Source organism: Nomia melanderi, chromosome 1 (assembly GCF_051020985.1).
Source record: "Nomia melanderi isolate GNS246 chromosome 1, iyNomMela1, whole genome shotgun sequence".
Taxonomy (NCBI): Eukaryota; Metazoa; Arthropoda; class Insecta; order Hymenoptera; family Halictidae; genus Nomia; species Nomia melanderi.
Window position 1 is genome coordinate 11316880 of NC_134999.1, and position 17184 is coordinate 11334063.

The 17184-nt window shown below is 40.6% G+C and overlaps 1 protein-coding gene across 5 annotated transcripts in view; it reads left to right on the forward strand.

Annotated features, from left to right (window-relative positions):
* sli (slit guidance ligand) overlaps positions 1–17184 on the forward strand; it is a 489923-nt gene that overhangs the window by 451029 nt on the left and 21710 nt on the right. For 4 of the 5 annotated variants that reach the window (XM_031978354.2, XM_076365538.1, XM_076365549.1 and 1 more), the window contains 11 exons: positions 148–219; positions 849–992; positions 9614–9685; positions 10203–10274; positions 10625–10841; positions 11495–11658; positions 12644–12715; positions 12825–12896; positions 12971–13042; positions 13404–13547; positions 14359–14522. In XM_031978354.2, coding sequence (XP_031834214.1) covers positions 148–219; positions 849–992; positions 9614–9685; positions 10203–10274; positions 10625–10841; positions 11495–11658; positions 12644–12715; positions 12825–12896; positions 12971–13042; positions 13404–13547; positions 14359–14522 — 1265 coding nt within the window. The remainder of the gene's footprint in view (positions 1–147; positions 220–848; positions 993–9613; positions 9686–10202; positions 10275–10624; positions 10842–11494; positions 11659–12643; positions 12716–12824; positions 12897–12970; positions 13043–13403; positions 13548–14358; positions 14523–17184) is intronic. The other variant, XM_031978355.2, reaches the window with a different exon arrangement.

Below are 17184 nucleotides of genomic sequence, written 5' to 3' on the forward strand. Positions count from 1 at the left end.
TAGTGTTTTTTTCTTTCGATTTTCCTGTATGCCAAATCAGAAATGAAACATTGAAATTACGTTAAAAGCTATATGTATAAGTTTAATATTCACGTGATACCATGATATCGAGTACGGACTTCAAATCCCGTTTCCTCTTTGTTCCAGAGAGCTGCAGGGGAACAACATCTCGGTGATATTCAACACGGACTTCGAGGACATGGCCACGCTTCACATTCTGTGAGTAGACGATCCGTTCTGTTCGCTAAGTAACGAAGTGAGTTAGGGCGAAGCCTCTGACGGCTTTGCGGAGCCACGTCTGCGAACGGGATTCGACGTAGTCGCGGTCTTCCGGGAGATCGAGATGTTAACGAGTTTGCGGAATTCGATTCGGGGATTGGTGTGGATAATATATGATCCATATATAGGATCGTATAGGTCACGAGTTAATTAAGTTATATTTGTACTTTATTCAATTTTATCTGACGACGACGATGTTCGTTAGATGCAATTGTTTTAATGATTTTAACATTAGAACTATCGTACAAGTCAAAATGACTGGTTTCGGTTTTCTTACTTCATAATTACTAATATCTTAAAAGCAATGAATATTCGTAATAAGTTTGAATATAAATAGTTTCACTTAAATACTATAATAAATATATGAAGAAACTGAAAATAATCTATTCTTATAATTTTTAGGGGAATTACATATCAGTTACATTAAACACTCGGTAGTTCTAGTGTTAATTGATGATTAGAATGTATAAGAAGTAATTAATTAATGATAGAACGTATAAGAATGAATTAATTAATGCAGAATTAATAAATATCTTTATTTCGGATACATGGTGTTGCCTCTGTTGCAGCTGGCTATCAAATAACCAGATTCACACCATCGAGAAGGGCGCCTTCCAGGATTTAGTCGCCGTCGAGAAGCTGCGCCTTAACAATAACCAGCTACGTCACCTTCCCGATCTCCTGTTCAACAACATGATGAACTTAAAGCGTCTGTAAGTATTGCACAGTTTAATGAAATTATCCTGCCTCCTCTTCCTCGCCGTTGCAATAACCATATAAGGATCCTCGGAGCGTGACAATTTCAACTCTCCCTTTATTACTTCCTGCATACCTCGATATTTCAAAGTATATTACAATTTACAATTTCAATCAATTTCTCTTAGCATATAATTCATCCAATTACACTGAAAGTCATCAAAAACGATAAAACCAAAAAGGTAGTAAAACCCACTCAATTCTCGAATCTTCCATCGATCCAGAATACTTCTTCAGAGATACAAAAAAAGTAACAATAGTTTAATAAATTCACCGCCAAACAAATCATCCAAGAATCATAAAATTTAAATGAATCGAAGCGCGCAACACTAAACGCATCTCGAAGCAACACCCCAAGTGCTCCGGCCTTCTCTCGTTTCCGTTTGGTCGGGGCCATCGACTTATCCACGGCAGATGAAGGATTATCAAGCGTCCGGATGCCCGTGAGAATCTCGCCGAAGCTCGCAACATAATACGTCCTTTTGTAAGCTGGCTGATCCCGGCCTTATCATCAGAAACTGTAGGTTACGTGTCCGAGAGCAGGGTGGAAGGAAGGAAGGAAGGCCGGCCGGCCGACCGGACCCGAAGAACTTTCGAGTCCCGTCCGGCCACTTCACCGGATGATAGATGGCCCATCTCCATTTCCCGCCTCCCGTTTCCTCTCTCCCTTTGTTTTGCCTTTTCGTCTCGCTTCCTCGAAATCGTCGCTGTCAGCCGCGGCCGTGGCCGGCCACTGGGGAAAAAGGGACCTTCTTTCTTGCCCCCGACGCGACGGCCAAGCTTTTTGACTCGAGTGGCGACCATCGACCTAGCTATCGCGAAAGCGGGAACCGCGTATTCACCCAACGATCACGATAGAACCGCTGCCTTTTCTACTTTCCTACTCTACTTCCCTGTTTTTCCTCGTTTAAGCGACCGCGCAAGAATACCCTGTGCTCTTTGCTGGTTGATTAAGATTCAGGATCCAGGAATGCCCAGAGAAAAGCCTTTCAATTTAACCTTCGAACACGTCTGTGCGCATTGGTAGCTTTCACAGAAGTATATATTTTTCTTTTTATTGCTGAATTTTTATTATTTCTTGTATTTTATAGAGTTTAAGTGACTTTAAGTGTAGGAAAGTCTAAATTATTAGGTAATAGAGTTTGCGACTGGAAGATTTAACAGAATTAGAGAAATGAAGATGGCAGAAGAATAATTAGGTATCCTTGAATCACTGAATCGCGTTTCTCTAGAATAGCAATCAATCTTTAGGTTAACACGTTCGCTACCAGCGCTTATTTCAGTGACGGTCTACTCAATTATAACATTTTCTTCAATCCAATAAATCTTCTAAACAAAATATTAGAAAAATGAAACTGAAACGAGTTATTGAGTTCCTAAATATAATGTCGTAGTTTATAATTTCTAATACCAATATCTGTAGGATTAATTTCATTTTCATTATGTAAAATATGTGATTACAGACGCCACAAATATGTGACTTTTCAAGTAAAACCAGTGATATATTCCAGAAACAGTATTTATCCTATAGATTCAGCGAATGTTCGGCAGACTTTAAAGCGATTTGATTTCGTCTAGTCTCATTTCCAGGCTTTCCTTTAAAGCGCATGTAAATTTCTGAACCGAAAGTATCTGTGAACATTCGCAGCAAGTGAATACGAGTCACCTCGGCGCACAATGTGGTCGCCTATGGACAAACCTCCAAATTCGATTATTCACATAACGAAAATTGAAGGTTGCCAATACGTCGCTAAGTAGCCCCTGCTATACAAAATGATTTTCATTGCAAAAATAACAATTTTGTACAAATAAATTCCGTTTCTCTATTTATATAACGTTGGAATCGAAACGCAAAATATCCATTGTCATCGAAAAAACTTCAGAATATCCCCATAACGTAAAACAAATGTAAACCACCATATGTTTAGCTCTATACCTTACATCTTTTGTCCGAAGCATTTGTTTGTATCACGTATGCTTTTTAAGTTCTTGAGTTCTGCCCAGAAAACGGCTGTTTGACTGTGCGGCAGCCATCTTGGCGTCGCGGAACCGTTTCTCTACGGCAATTCCCTCGGAATGAAACGGCGTACATAAATGCATAGCAACTCGATGGTTTTTCAACGGCGCGGTTGGTCACGATAATGGATCCTCCGCGGTTTATTTAAACAGATAGCGTTGCGTCTCGGGCCGCGAGATACCCGGGTTCCTCTCCGCCCGGTGCACGAGTTAACCAGACGTTCGCGATGATAGGTTAGAGGTCTCGGTGCACGGTTCACCGTTGACCATCCATTGGCTCGAGACCCGCACTCTGTAATTATGCTCGCCAGTGAGACCACGGCCGGAGCATCTAGACGAGGTCGAGATGAGAAACAAAAATAGAAAATAGTGACTCCGGAGACTGGAAAGGGGAGGATTTACTGCTGGGGAGGACGTAGCGGGCAACAGTATTCTCGAGATTATTCATCACGTACATACGCTGGAAAGTCAACAATTCTTCATTTACCAGTGAAACGAAATTCTTACCGATCTTCAAAGCCTCGTTCAGTTTTTACTAACCTTTCTTTCTTATAGCTGGCGTCGAATAAACTTGATTAAATTCAATAATCACTTGATAGTAAATTCAATGAATATTAAATTTACAATAATCGTGAAATATTTTATGAATGATAGGATAGGAAGAAGGATTCGAACAATTCTTTTATTGAATAAAAGTTAAATAGTTTAAATTTCAACCTAACGTTTACAGTATATTATTATCTATATTTTTACATTCATTAACTAGGCTTCAATATTTATATTATAATCATTGATTACGTATTTTTCCAACGATCAGAATAATTCCAGGAGATATTCCTTTGTGCCCGGTATCTGAAACGTCTGCATCGGGACAGCCCCGACACCTTTAACAACGGAAGATGATTAAATATCAAAAAGGGAGGAGAATTTCGCCCGAGCCGCGAGAAAAGGAGGAGCTCCGTGCCCCTGCCACGGTATTCTGGAGCCGTGAGCCGTGAACATACGGCAAGAACTGGCAGATTTAGACTCGCTGCTTACCGGAGGCAATCCTGAAAGCAATTACCGAATTTCGACCACGTAGACATGCCAGGAGCAAAAGGAAGACGAGCTCTTAGTGCTGCCAGTTTCATTTGGAGCTGCTGTTGCGGCTTGATCATGATAAGTTCCTAATTTGAACGGGCAATTTGGTACGACCGCGAGCAGAATGTTTCTATTGATAGCGATGCAGGTATTGCGGGGGATCGGACTTATTTCTTTCTTTTCCACGGCGAAACATTTCGTTCCAGCGAAGCGCTCGGCATCTAAATTCTAAGTCTTCCATTTGCGGAAAGAAGATGCGATTCGTTCGAGAATTCTTGCTTCCTTCGTTTCCTCTCTTCCTGCACGTGGTTGTATCTACTTTTCTATAACGAAACTACTGATTTGCCTCTTTTGCATGCTTTGCTCATGTGTGTCCTATGTTTCGTTTTCTTTCAACATTTTTCCATATCCTCTGTATTACGTATTTATAAAGAAATCCTTTATAAAATAAAATAAAAGACATCGATAATCGATTTTGTTCTCCCTCTATTTATTTGTCGAAACGATTCAGTAAAAAGTTTAATCTCCCTTCAACCAAGAAAATGAATCAGGGCAAATAATTATTAAATTATTCTATATTTTTCGATTATTTCAAATAAAGTTTCTCTTTTATTAATTCTTTTCTAACGTACATATTAATCATTCATGTAATCTTCAACCAAACCTATACAACAGAAAAATACTTAAACGAACTCGGAGTTCGGATAACAAAGAACCACCGCAGTATATTAATACAAAAGTCCTTTCACCGATTTCATTTCATTTCATTTCATTTCATTCCATTTCATTTCAGCGGAACCGCGCTTTATAACGCCGCTACGACGTTTTATAAATGTACGAGGGTACACAGGTCTCAAGATAATGACAAATGATGCAAGACGTTTTCATTCGCTAGGTCGCGTTCAGATCTTGCCTCGGGGTGTTTCCCAACTCGCCACGGCACGAGAGTCCCCGGAAAAATGAATTTCTATTTCCCCATCGCGAACACATCGGCGAAATGAATTTCGCGAGCGTTTCGATAATTTCGCCGCGCGTGAGACGGACAGATTAAACTCCCACCGCGCGCCGGCCAATCCAGAAAGCAATTACCGAATTTCGACGTGGCCGCTCCTTCGCTGGAACTAACAAAAGGACCTCGTGGACCCTTCGCCCCTCTACAGACGTCCGAATGTTGTCGCCGCCGTGGTTTGTGCGAGCGCGATAACAGTCGAGTGAAACTAGACCCCGGATTGATAGCGTCAGGATCATAAGAGTTGCTCGCTTGTCGTGGAATTTTCCTCTTTCTCGCGCGCTCTCGATTTTTCTGTGTTGCAAAGGGAACGAGGAATTACTTCTCTTTGAACCTTCGAATTACTCGCTGGCGAATATAACAGGATCTTAAGCTTTAATTTCGAAAGATTTGCGTGGGAAATTTGTAACTGTGAATGGTGTTTGAAGAGAATATTAAGGTAAGGGTGTTTCGCAGTGAGGATTAGCGTAATTTATTTCCTAGGGGTAGTTTCATGGGACAGATAAAGAATATTATATTAGAAGATCATACTGTCATTTGAAAAATGTATAGAGAAAAATATAGAAATATAGAAGATCGCTATTATATGAGAAATATTACCTGCAAAAAGATATCATAGTAAATTCCAAAGGGGTAGTTCGATGCTCCCAGAAGAAAACGAAACAAAATGTATTACATTTCATCGATCAATACCCTATAAATAACAAACTCCGCAAGCTTCGCCTCAGAAGGAACCCATTCCACGATCGTTTCAACTTCCCTTCTCCTTGGGACTTATCAACACAGCATTTTCGCAGCTCGGAGTGGCCGGTGACGGCGTTCCACGGGTCACCGGACACCGGACCGGGCCGTCTTACGCGACGAAATAATACGCGGCAGTAAATTCACGTGCACGCGATTCGCAAGACACTCGCCGATGCGTTTCGTTGCTTAAATCACCGCAACGCCGGCCTGTCAAAGCGACACGCTCGTACACGGGCGCACACAAATGCTCGCGAGGGGCGGGTGAAAGGGGAGGAAGGAACGTTTGTCCCGGTTATTATCGGCTTAAGTGTACAGCGAACAAATGTTATTGCCTCGTAAATACAAGCTTGTACGTTGGCGCGGACCTCGGCCGCGCACCGAGGGTATCGCGTTTCAACAGGCGCAATATGCTTACACGACGGAGTGATACTAATCAGCCCGAGTGTCCGCGCCCCTTTCCATTGTGTCAAACCATTTATTACCGGCGTAGTTTCATCCTCTTACCACCTCCGAGCCCGTCGCGGCTTTCCACAGCACCGCGCGATGGGTTAATCACACGTTCCGTCGACGATCGGCCCAAGACCCCGACGCGACGTCGTCTTGTGCTATACAAGCGCCTCGTATCAATTCAATGAAACAGCGACGACGGCCGCGGCATCTGAAACGAGAAAACCCACGCACCGTTTATTGCGATCGACGGTCTTCCGGATTTTGATTAATGAAGATTGCGCTCTGTCTTTCGCGGATGATTTATTTCTATTTACGATTACACGGTAATTCCGAGTGAGAACCGGTCTCATTTAGATCGTTCGATATCTAGGGTTTCATTTGTTTCGAGTGGAATATTCTGTGGATTTTCTGTTAGATATTAACCCTTTGCAGCCGAGAGGTGACTCTCAGTCACCACTTGGTTTGATGCAACAGAACTATGAATGTTGAATGTTTAATATTTTGAATGAAACATTGTATCGCTATGTGAAAAATTTAAATAAAATGACTTTGTTGCTTAATTTATCTTTGAATTATCGTTAAATTAGTTTCAAACGATGCCGTCTATATCTCGTCGGAAAATGTTGAATATTTCCAGTGAAAAACTTTCGAGTGCAAAGGATTAATAGTATTTATAGTGTACTTATTGTTTTACAAAATGTGGGCCATTTCGTCCTGAATTTTCCAAATGGTTTTTGTTGGTGAAACGAATTGTTTCTCGAAGGTGAAATTGGAGGAAATGTATGGGTAGATATGTTTTAATGTTTATTTGAATTTGTTGTGTTTTATTGTTTACGTTTATTGTAGAATTGTGCAGGTGGTTTGAAAGTTGTCAGTTTATAATATCTTTAGGAATTCATTCAATTTTATTCGAAAATTCATTTAACTAAGTTCTCCTTGTAACTGGGTTATATTGATCTTCTTCATTGAAATTTGAATAATTAGTATGATATACATTGTAATCGGATTTTGCTGAGATAGGAACATCGTACTAGAAATTATTCCCTCCTTTGTACTCTATTCTGCACGATGTTCCTCGAATATAGGTCGAACCATAGGGTAGAAAAATCACCGTTAACTTTTCATCCATTTAAACGAATTCGAAAATACCTCTAACAATGTTTAAAGAAATACAAAATTTTATTTAAAATGAATTAAAAGGGAGAATCCTTTGTAACCTTTCATTTCATCTCGTAACATATTTTTCCACGTTCTACCGTTTACACATTCTTGTTCCATTCGCCCCAAACATTCTGAATATTCTACAGAAATGTTGGCATTTAGCGGCGAACATCAACTTGCAATTACATACCGCGCGAGTTTCAGTTTCCGAGACGGAGAACGATCGAATACGCGTGAAAAAGTAACTGGGGCGAAGACACTCGACCGTTTCGACGGGAATTTGCTTAATGCCCGTGGCTGGCGTTCGTGAAAGTCCGCGTCGCGGTCTCTATCTCGTCACTACAATACAGGACGGAGGTTATCGCATAAACTTTTCAGACGATGACCTACATACCACCCACACGTACGTGTACACGCGGAAGTAAGTACGCGGGTTCGGTTTATGAAACACGCCGCTCGAGCTTCCACCGACCGAACCCGCGTGTCTTTTCCCGCTCGGAAAATCAACTCTCTTCCAAAGACAAAAAGAAATGAATTCAAGGAAAGTTTCTTTTAATGTCTTCACTGGGACGAACTTTTGTTTTCCTTTAATCAGGACGACTGCTCCACTGAAACTGTTTAAGTAGAATTCTATGCGTCGAGAGTGTTCTAAATCATCATCTAATTGCAAATGAATTGGCATGTAAATAGAAAACGAAACTTGAACGAATGAATCTACGCGACAGAATGAATTGAAGAGACTGGAATAAAATTGTTCTATTGGAACTTCGTTTTATAGACGTAACCTTGCAACACGATATTTCTCACATTCGAAGAACTTCGAAAACAATCATCTCCAAAAAAGGGTACTCCTCTCAAGAAAGCATTCTACATTTGATGTACTTTAAGTCCTAAATGTTACCCAAAAAATTCAAAAAGCCCATTTTCAGAAAACTTTTCAGAATTCGCTAGCCTTATAATATCTCTTACATTGGAAGAACTTCCAAACGCAATTACCAAAGAATGGTACTCCTGTGAAAAAGGCGTCTCCATACTTAATCTATTTATACATTCCCAAAGTACCCAAAAACAACGAAAGACCGAACGCAAGAAGAGCCCGAATATTCAGACGAAGAACAATAGAGAAACATTTCGTCGTGGACCTGGAGCAAAATAAAAATTTGATTCTGGGCGGATTAAAGGTGCCATGAATGGAGCGCGACGTGGCCATAGCGCGCGTATATGACCCGGCGAAATTTCCATTGAATATTCATCGGGTGAGCACGGTGCGCCCGGAAAAACCATCGGAAACGAGAGAAACGGGTGTTCGGTTCTAGCCGAAGGAGAAGCGTTCGGCCTGTCACGTGAAGAGACCGTAGGAAACGGTCACTCGTTACCCAGTGTAACGACCCCGTGAAACCTTAAAGAAATCCATAGCTGCCCACGTGAGCCGCGTGCACGTGCACGGTCACACGTGAGTCGTCCGCAATTTTTCCCGGCGATCCGCGGTGGCAGTCGGCGACTTTTTGAATAATTTACCGGGAATGTGGAACGAACTCGAGACAAACTGCTAGCGAACTGGACTAACGTATCGCCGGGCCGATCGGCCGTCCGGCAACCGTCTTTACTGCTCTGCGCGATAGAAAGTTCGAAAGGTCGACGGCATATATCTGCCCATCACCCGCCGCAGCACAGGTTAATTGATCGATGTCTCCGCGGCTTTCCTGCTGATTATGTAATGGCTCCCTTGTCCCCAGCAACCAACACGGAAATTGGTTTTACCTTTTCTCCGGCGCGAAGGGTATTGAATATTGGAGCGGTTCGCGGTGGAGCCTGATAAATTGATCGCCAGAGCGTTTAATTTTAATGAGTCCAAGTGTTCAAGCAGTGCTCGAAATTTGTGGCGTTGCATCCTTCTTAAGACATTTTTAGGATTTTTATGATGTTAAAAGATTTCGGAAAGCGAATTTGAGGTTAGGTGACATTTGATTAGTTTTAAGTTATGCGGATTTGGGTGTTGGAGATTTGTATGTGGAATACTTAAATGATTAGGTACTATGTGGGATAGATTATTAAGTTTCTAATCGAATGGGATATTTTATTCATGAATTTAATAAGTTTGCTTTTGATTTGTTTCAGGGATCTCAGCCACAATCAAATCGCTACTATTGGTCCGAAGACGCTTAGAGGAATATCGTCTCTGAAATATCTGTAAGTTATCTTTATATGTTGGATCACTTTTTCGAAAGTGTAATTGAACTGCTGTCCGTGAAAAAAAGGATCGAAGCTAGTGGAACAGGTCAACGGTAGCTCTGACAGCTAAGTAGCGTCCCTCGACCTAGTCGGACACGGTCGCCGGCAGGCGAGCTAATTCCGGTTTAATCTAAAATTCCTCGCTAATGTAAAAAAGATAGTTCAGAGCCGTGTAAAGTGAACTTTTCGTAGCTCGTTCTTACGGTACTGGTTTTTTGCTTTACTGCTTTCTTCACCTCGGTCTATAATTAATTGCCTTTCTTGTTCCTTTACGGTCTCCCGTAACATCGCGCAGCCACTGCTTTCATCCGGATATTAAAAATATAGAGGAGAACCGGTCGCTCGATGAATCGTGGCCGCCGATAACTTATTGATATAACATCGAACGCGAACTCCTGGAAGATATAAAATACCGTTTAAATTTTTCAACCGTGGAATTTCGGCGGACATCCTCATGAATCATTTGCTTTCGCAGGCTGCTCGACAACAACGTGCTGACCTGCATCGATGAAGCGTCGATACGGGAGCTGAAGAATCTTGAAATACTGTGAGTGAATTAAATATTCGTTCCGAACATTTTGTACCGTCGAATTGAAATTTTCGTGCCGGACAATTAGAGAATAAATGAAGCTCAATTACTGACTAACGAATGAAAATGAGATTTTCGTATTTTATTGTGACGGCAGAAATCGAAGTAGCGAAGTCGATTAAACAAATATTTGTAATCTGAAAGTAAATTCTCTGGTTCGCTCGAATCGATAATTATTGTGTTGCTTGTATTTGAGATTTTTTGTGTTATTACTGTTGATTTTCAGTGATCGTTCATGAAACCATAATTTCTTTTTTTTCGATGTCTGTGGAACGAGGGAGGTTGTATTTGTTAATGCCGCATTGCAGGATGTTGAATAATAATAAACTGACTACGCTGGGGAGGGAAATGCTGAACGGCCTGTCCCATTTGCAAACGCTGATGCTCGTCGACAACGCACTTTCCTGCGACTGCCATTTGGCCTGGTTGTCACGACATTTGAAAACGTTCCCGCGGCTCGGCCAACACAACATACGATGCGCCTCGCCGATTCAGCTGAAAAATCGAAATATCGTCGACTTGCTGGTTCGTGAATTAGAAAATCTCTTTTATTTTAACATTCTCCGAACTTCTCGCTATTCCTTCGAATGTTTTAAAGCATACCATTTATGTCGAAGTACTTAAAGATGATCAAAAATATCCTACGTTCTAAAATGATTTAAATTTTCAATAGATTATTACCTATTATTATGAAGTATTCAAAAATCCCCCTACTCATGAAAACAATCTGACCTCGCACTTAACATCTCAAACTCTCTCATTAATTTTAACCGTTACTTACAGCGTCTTTTCTACGATACTGAAAACACTTATACCATCAAAAATTCCCCTAGTTACTAAAATCAAATGATCTCCAATGAGTTCCAAATTTCCCTAAATTTCTTAAAAGCTCCACATTCCCAAATTTGAACTTCAAATGAGACATTCACCTTTTATTGAAGCCGTCTTCTCCCAATCTCTCCGTCAAAGTTCCAGAAAAGTCGCTGAAACGCGAGTGACCATTTTATCAGCGTATAATTAATTAAAATACAGTCCTATCTCGGGCGTCCGCGGAATGGCGCTGGTTACAGCTGTAATCCGACTATGGACGGGCTCGCTTTATTATCGCCCTGTCGCGGAGAGTTCCAAACCGACGTATCTTTGACTAAAAATTCTTGCTGTTTCCGTTCCCCGCACAGGAGCACGAATTCAAGTGTTCGGGCCCGGTTGAGCGGACAGTATCCGAATGCAGCGCGGAACCGCATTGCCCGCATCCGTGCAAATGCGCCGATGGTATCGTCGACTGCAGGGAGAATTCTTTGACGAAAGTGCCCACCCACCTTCCCGAGGACACCACCGAGCTGTTCGTAAACGAGATTGTCTCCTACACTATCCCAGCGTACAGTTGCCGAATCGCTCTTGCATGAAGTTCGAGACGTGATATCGATGTAAACTTCGCAATTAACCGCTGCACAGCGGCCGACCATCGTCACCTGGTTAACTAAGAAACTCGATCCACGTTCGCGTATCGACCGCGAAAAAGTAGTCTCGCAAGTTCCCGGAAAGTTTGGCCAGCGTTTTAGAAGCGTGGCGAAGTATCGGCATAATCGAGCATAGTTTTTACCGATCTGTTTTGATGATGGATGACTCAAATTGTCTCGAACTTCAGTCCTGCGAGGTTTTGATAGATCTTGGAAGCATCCTGTTTTATGAGAACTGGTCGGCAATAATTCTTAACGAAGGTTACGAAATTAAATTTATGTTGATGTTGAATTTCCAGTAAGAACTTTGAACTTGATTTGACTGAAATTGAAAAGTTACTTTGAAGCTTTCGATTAAAGAATATTCATATCTCGCGAGTTCTGAATTAATTAATTTTTGGAAGCGTCGTGTTTTATGATGAGTTGGTGGGGAGAGATATCAATGGAGGTCTAAGAAATGAAATTTTCGTTAGAAATGTAGACTTTGTAGCAATAACTTTAAATTGAATTTTACTAAAATTGAATATTTACTTTGAAGCTTTGAATCAAAGATATTGATATCTAGCGAGTTTTAAATTAATTAAAATACGACGGTGGATTATTGAGATAAATGACATCGCAGGAAACTAAAAGGAGAATATTCGAAATTTAAAACAGATGGATACGTCGAGTAATTGCACCGAGTATTCGACAAAGATTCCCGCAGTAATTGCATTTGACTCGACGCTTCTGAAAATTCTCTTTTACGTGGAATCGATCAATGCAGGCTGTTCTCCGGTTTGCGCAACTGTAACTACGCTGGGAATCAAACGAGCGAAGCTGTCGAACGTTTGTTAATTTATTTGTTCTCTGTTCGATCGTTCACAGTCGGTTGGAGCAGAACAGCATCACGGAGATCCCGCCGAAAGCTTTCTTCCCATACAGGAGGCTGCGCAGAATGTGAGTGACGTTCGCGATATTACTATCTATCCGTTTTCTCCCGTAACATGTTCAAATCTGTAACTGATAACGTTTAATGCTCGATATCCTTCCATTTATTCATTCGCAGTGACCTCAGCAACAATCAGATCAAAAAGGTAGCTGCGGACGCGTTCCACGGATTGAAATCCCTCGAATCACTGTACGTATGAAACATACGATATCAAATGCACGATATTTTTGCAATTGATAAATAACATTGCAACATGATTCCAGCGTGCTGTACGGAAACAAGATCACCGAACTGCCCAGTGGATTGTTCCAAGGCTTGACCAATTTAGAATTGCTGTAAGTGAATGTTTAGAAGAAAAATTAGAAAATTGATTGTTTTAATCAGCAATAGAACATTTTTCAGTTTTATTTTTCAATCCTTAATATCGTCCCTTATGTTGTTATCTCAAATGGTGATTAAAAATTATTTTTCAAATTTCATTTTTATTTTCCTATTTCCAACATTTGAAATCATATTTTATATTTATTATTTGTTCAGAGTAATTTTACAGTGACATTTTTCCGCTTCCTAGGTTGTTGAGAATATTTTATTTAAATATTCCATAAATCTGTCGTTATTGTTTGTTTTTATGGCCCACTGTAATTAATTTGGTGCACTAAAAAGAGGAAATTGACAAACTAAAATGACCTTTTACAGATTGTTGAACGCGAACGAGATATCCTGCATACGGACCGATCTGTTCCGAGATCTGACCAGCCTGACACTGTTGTCCCTGTACGATAACAACATCAGATCCCTGGCCAATGGAACTTTCGCCAATCTGCGAAGCATTGAAACGCTGTTTGTATTCCGCCATTGAACCGTTAATTTATACAAATTACCGTGGCTTTAGCGTTTCGCGCGACCCCTTCCCACTTAACGGCGGGATCGAATCGCGGATGCGTGTCACTGAGCTTTTTGTTCACTGCCTGGGGACTCGTGTGCCGCTATTTGCGCAACGTTGTTCTAAATATTCTCTGAAATCGATACAAAATATTAGAAAATTTACTAATTTCTTTCAGCAACTAAAAACACTTATTTTTCTAATAATATACCTATTACAATAAGAGATTTACAATAATTCATAATTTTATTTTTACCATTGCAATCTTCATTGATATTCCTGCTTTCAAATTCTGTGTTTCATTAAAAATTATTAAACCTTTTTCCAATATATCGACATTCCGCCCATAGTTATTTTATTATAGTGTGCAGGAATTTATTAAAACGATTAAAAAAATGTTCTCGGACAAAGAATAACCCTTACGTAGTTTAATGAAATATTTAACAAGTTCATCTGAACTTGGTTATAATTGGATTGCAGGAATTCATACGTTTACAGTATCTAAGAATCTTTCAAGGTTTATGAAATCCAGACTTCAATAATATTCACCAGAACTTGATTTTATTTTGCCAGTAAAATGAAATTTGATTTAATATCAATTTCTCCGATTAGACGTATATTAAGCTGCGAAGGGGTTGAAATTTTCGCGGACGCGGAAATTAGGTTAAATTTGTGCGAGGTGCACACGATTCGAGGGAAAACGTAGTCGAAACAGCGTGAAGCCTCGAGTACAGCCGCTTGAAAGAAACGTTCCTCGATTTCTCGCAGACATTTGGCAAAGAATCCGTTCATCTGCGATTGCAATCTGCGATGGCTGAGCGCGTACCTTCACGCGCACCCCATCGAGACGTCGGGTGCTAAGTGCGAGTCACCGAAGAGGGCGCAGAAGCGGAGGATCGATTCGTTGCGGAACGAAAAGTTCAAATGTAAGGGTAAGCACGACACGATTTTTCCGATATTTTCTCTTCTAAACGCTTCGCCGGGACACGGACGCAGGTCGGTAACTCATGAACATCCATTCACATCACCTGGAACAGAATCATTCTCGCTGAAGTTGATACACAGGGTGGATCGCATAAATTACTTGCAACATTCGATCACAAAATGTAAAAACCATAAAAACTTATTCTGAACAATATTATAATGCCTCTATCCTTTATAAATACATAATTTTGATGTTTCTTGAACTGATAGAAATATTTAATACACCCTGTATATTGAAGTACACATTTTATTTTCCTTGCGTAAACATCAACGTATAATTTGTAACTCGTCGAAACATCCAACATTCGAATACTCGCTAAATGATTCTATCTTGTATTAGAATAACCCTTGAACGTCGTGTAAAGATACCTAAAATCGATTACAACTTACTCAAAAAAATGTTAAGAAATATTCCAAGATTCTTTAAAAACACCGAAACGTACTTTCATCTAATCAGCAACAACAAATATCTTCGTCCAGATAAATCGCAAAGGTATTAATAAAAAAAATTCCAAGCCACTCGCATTAATCACTCCCATATCTCGCATATTGTGATCGCCATTGCACAAGTGACCCGCGACGATCGTGGCCTGGGCAGCCAAGAGGAAATGAAGCTCGCGGAGAAAGTGGCCACGCGACGCGTACCTACCCGGTATTATTAAACGGCGAACGCAAATTACCGATATAATTACGCGCGTGTACCGCGGCGGACAATTTGTAACGCGGCGTATAATGTGATGATAAATCACCTGCGCGCTCGTACGCTCATACATAAACATATTCACCTCTCCGAGCACATGACATTCAACACTCAATTAACGTACGAGAGGGAGAGAGAGGCAGGGGTAGAAGAGAGAAAGAGAGAGAGAGAGAGAGAGAGAGAGAGAGAGACAAATAGACAGACAGAGAGAAAGAGAGTATCGCGCCGATGCTTAATTTAATGATATCGCCCGCTACTACTGTTCATTATCAAAATTTATCGTCGCGACGTTAACATGGTAACCCGGCGCGCGTGACCACGCCGGTTTGACTTCGATTAATCAGCCGGGCTTTTTAGGAAGACCGAATCGACAGTCATCCAAGAATCGGTTCTTAAATTCGTCGATCAATTCTCGGACGATTCATATCAAATATAAGAGTACAATCGACGTTAGGTTAACCCATCGACTGCCTCGGTGATCACCATGGCCGGTAAATAATTGATAACCGTTCCGACATATCTTTACTGTAAAATGCGGGTTGAAAGTATATGTTAATTATGCGAATGAATGGATAGTTGAATTTTTGAAGGTACTCTGTGAAAGACGGTTTTAATTGAAAAAGAAATTTTGATTAGTGTTGAAGTTGAAGTGGTTGGAGGACATTGAGGATGGAAACGTTGAGAGGTTAATTAAAAATTAAGAGCTAATGCTGGAAGGTTAGTTAACTTTGTCACGAATGAAGTTAAGGGTTGATAGACATTTGCGAGATGTTAAGAATTTTTTAAATAGCCCGAGGCTTGGAATAATAGGTTCCCGATTAAGTTGATGTTATGTATTATGTCGTAGGTTCATATTTTGAATTCAGTCCACGGCGGGTGCCTTATAATCACGACCAATTAAAATTCCCTTATCTCGGCTGAACCTAGTCAATTTCAGCGACTCTTTTAGCCCCTCGGAATGCTGCTTCAAAATCGACGCGAAATTATTATTTTCTGCGGTGATTATTCAAGCACTTATCTTCCAACTTCTAATAAACTCATTGATTTACAATTACTTAACACGCTCGCCGTCAGCCACTGCGTTCCTTAAGGGACCACTATCACGTACTCGGTGACAATTGTATAATTTTTCCATTAACGTTAAAATGCAAACGAAGTCTATACACCCGCCATTTAAAGGCCGTGTGTGTGGCTGTAATCTTCAGTGCTCTTATTGCGTCCTTCTATATCGCACTTTATTACCTAATTAAGGAGATTTATTACGTGAAAAAATTTCACGATCTATCGTGCTTCGGAACTAACGATTTACATAAAATATTGTCAAGAAAAAATCTGTTATTCCTCTTGATTCAAAATATTTTGAAATTCCCAGTAAAAGAAATTCCTGTAATTCGACAAATAATTCAAACTTACGATAAAAATATAAAACTAACAAAAATAATTATACATTTTTCTACAAAAGGATTAACATCGGCAAATAATAGACTGCAGATCCTTATGCATATATAGGAAACATTCCAGCCCAAAATTGCTTAGGATGCGAACAATACCACCAAATTCATGAAACACTTAAACTATTCCATTTACCATAACATTCCGCAGAAAGAGCCAATTGTTTAATTCCATATTTCCAATTATATTCTCAAAGGCCCGAATTCACATACAGATCTGCGGCTCCAACGATCCCGATCGCGCGCGGCCCGTTAAAATGGCGTCGCGCGGCGGACCTATTTCCGAAGCATGAAATGTGCCGACTGTTGCGAATCAAAAGAGACTACGGGTACGGGACGGTTCCGTAAGTAGCGGCGTCGTTTGACGAGCGTGCGAGCCGCACGGCAATCTTGAAACCACGCGCGTGTTCAAGAATAACAACGGGCTACCTCGTGTTTCTCCTTTTCACGGTTGTATAT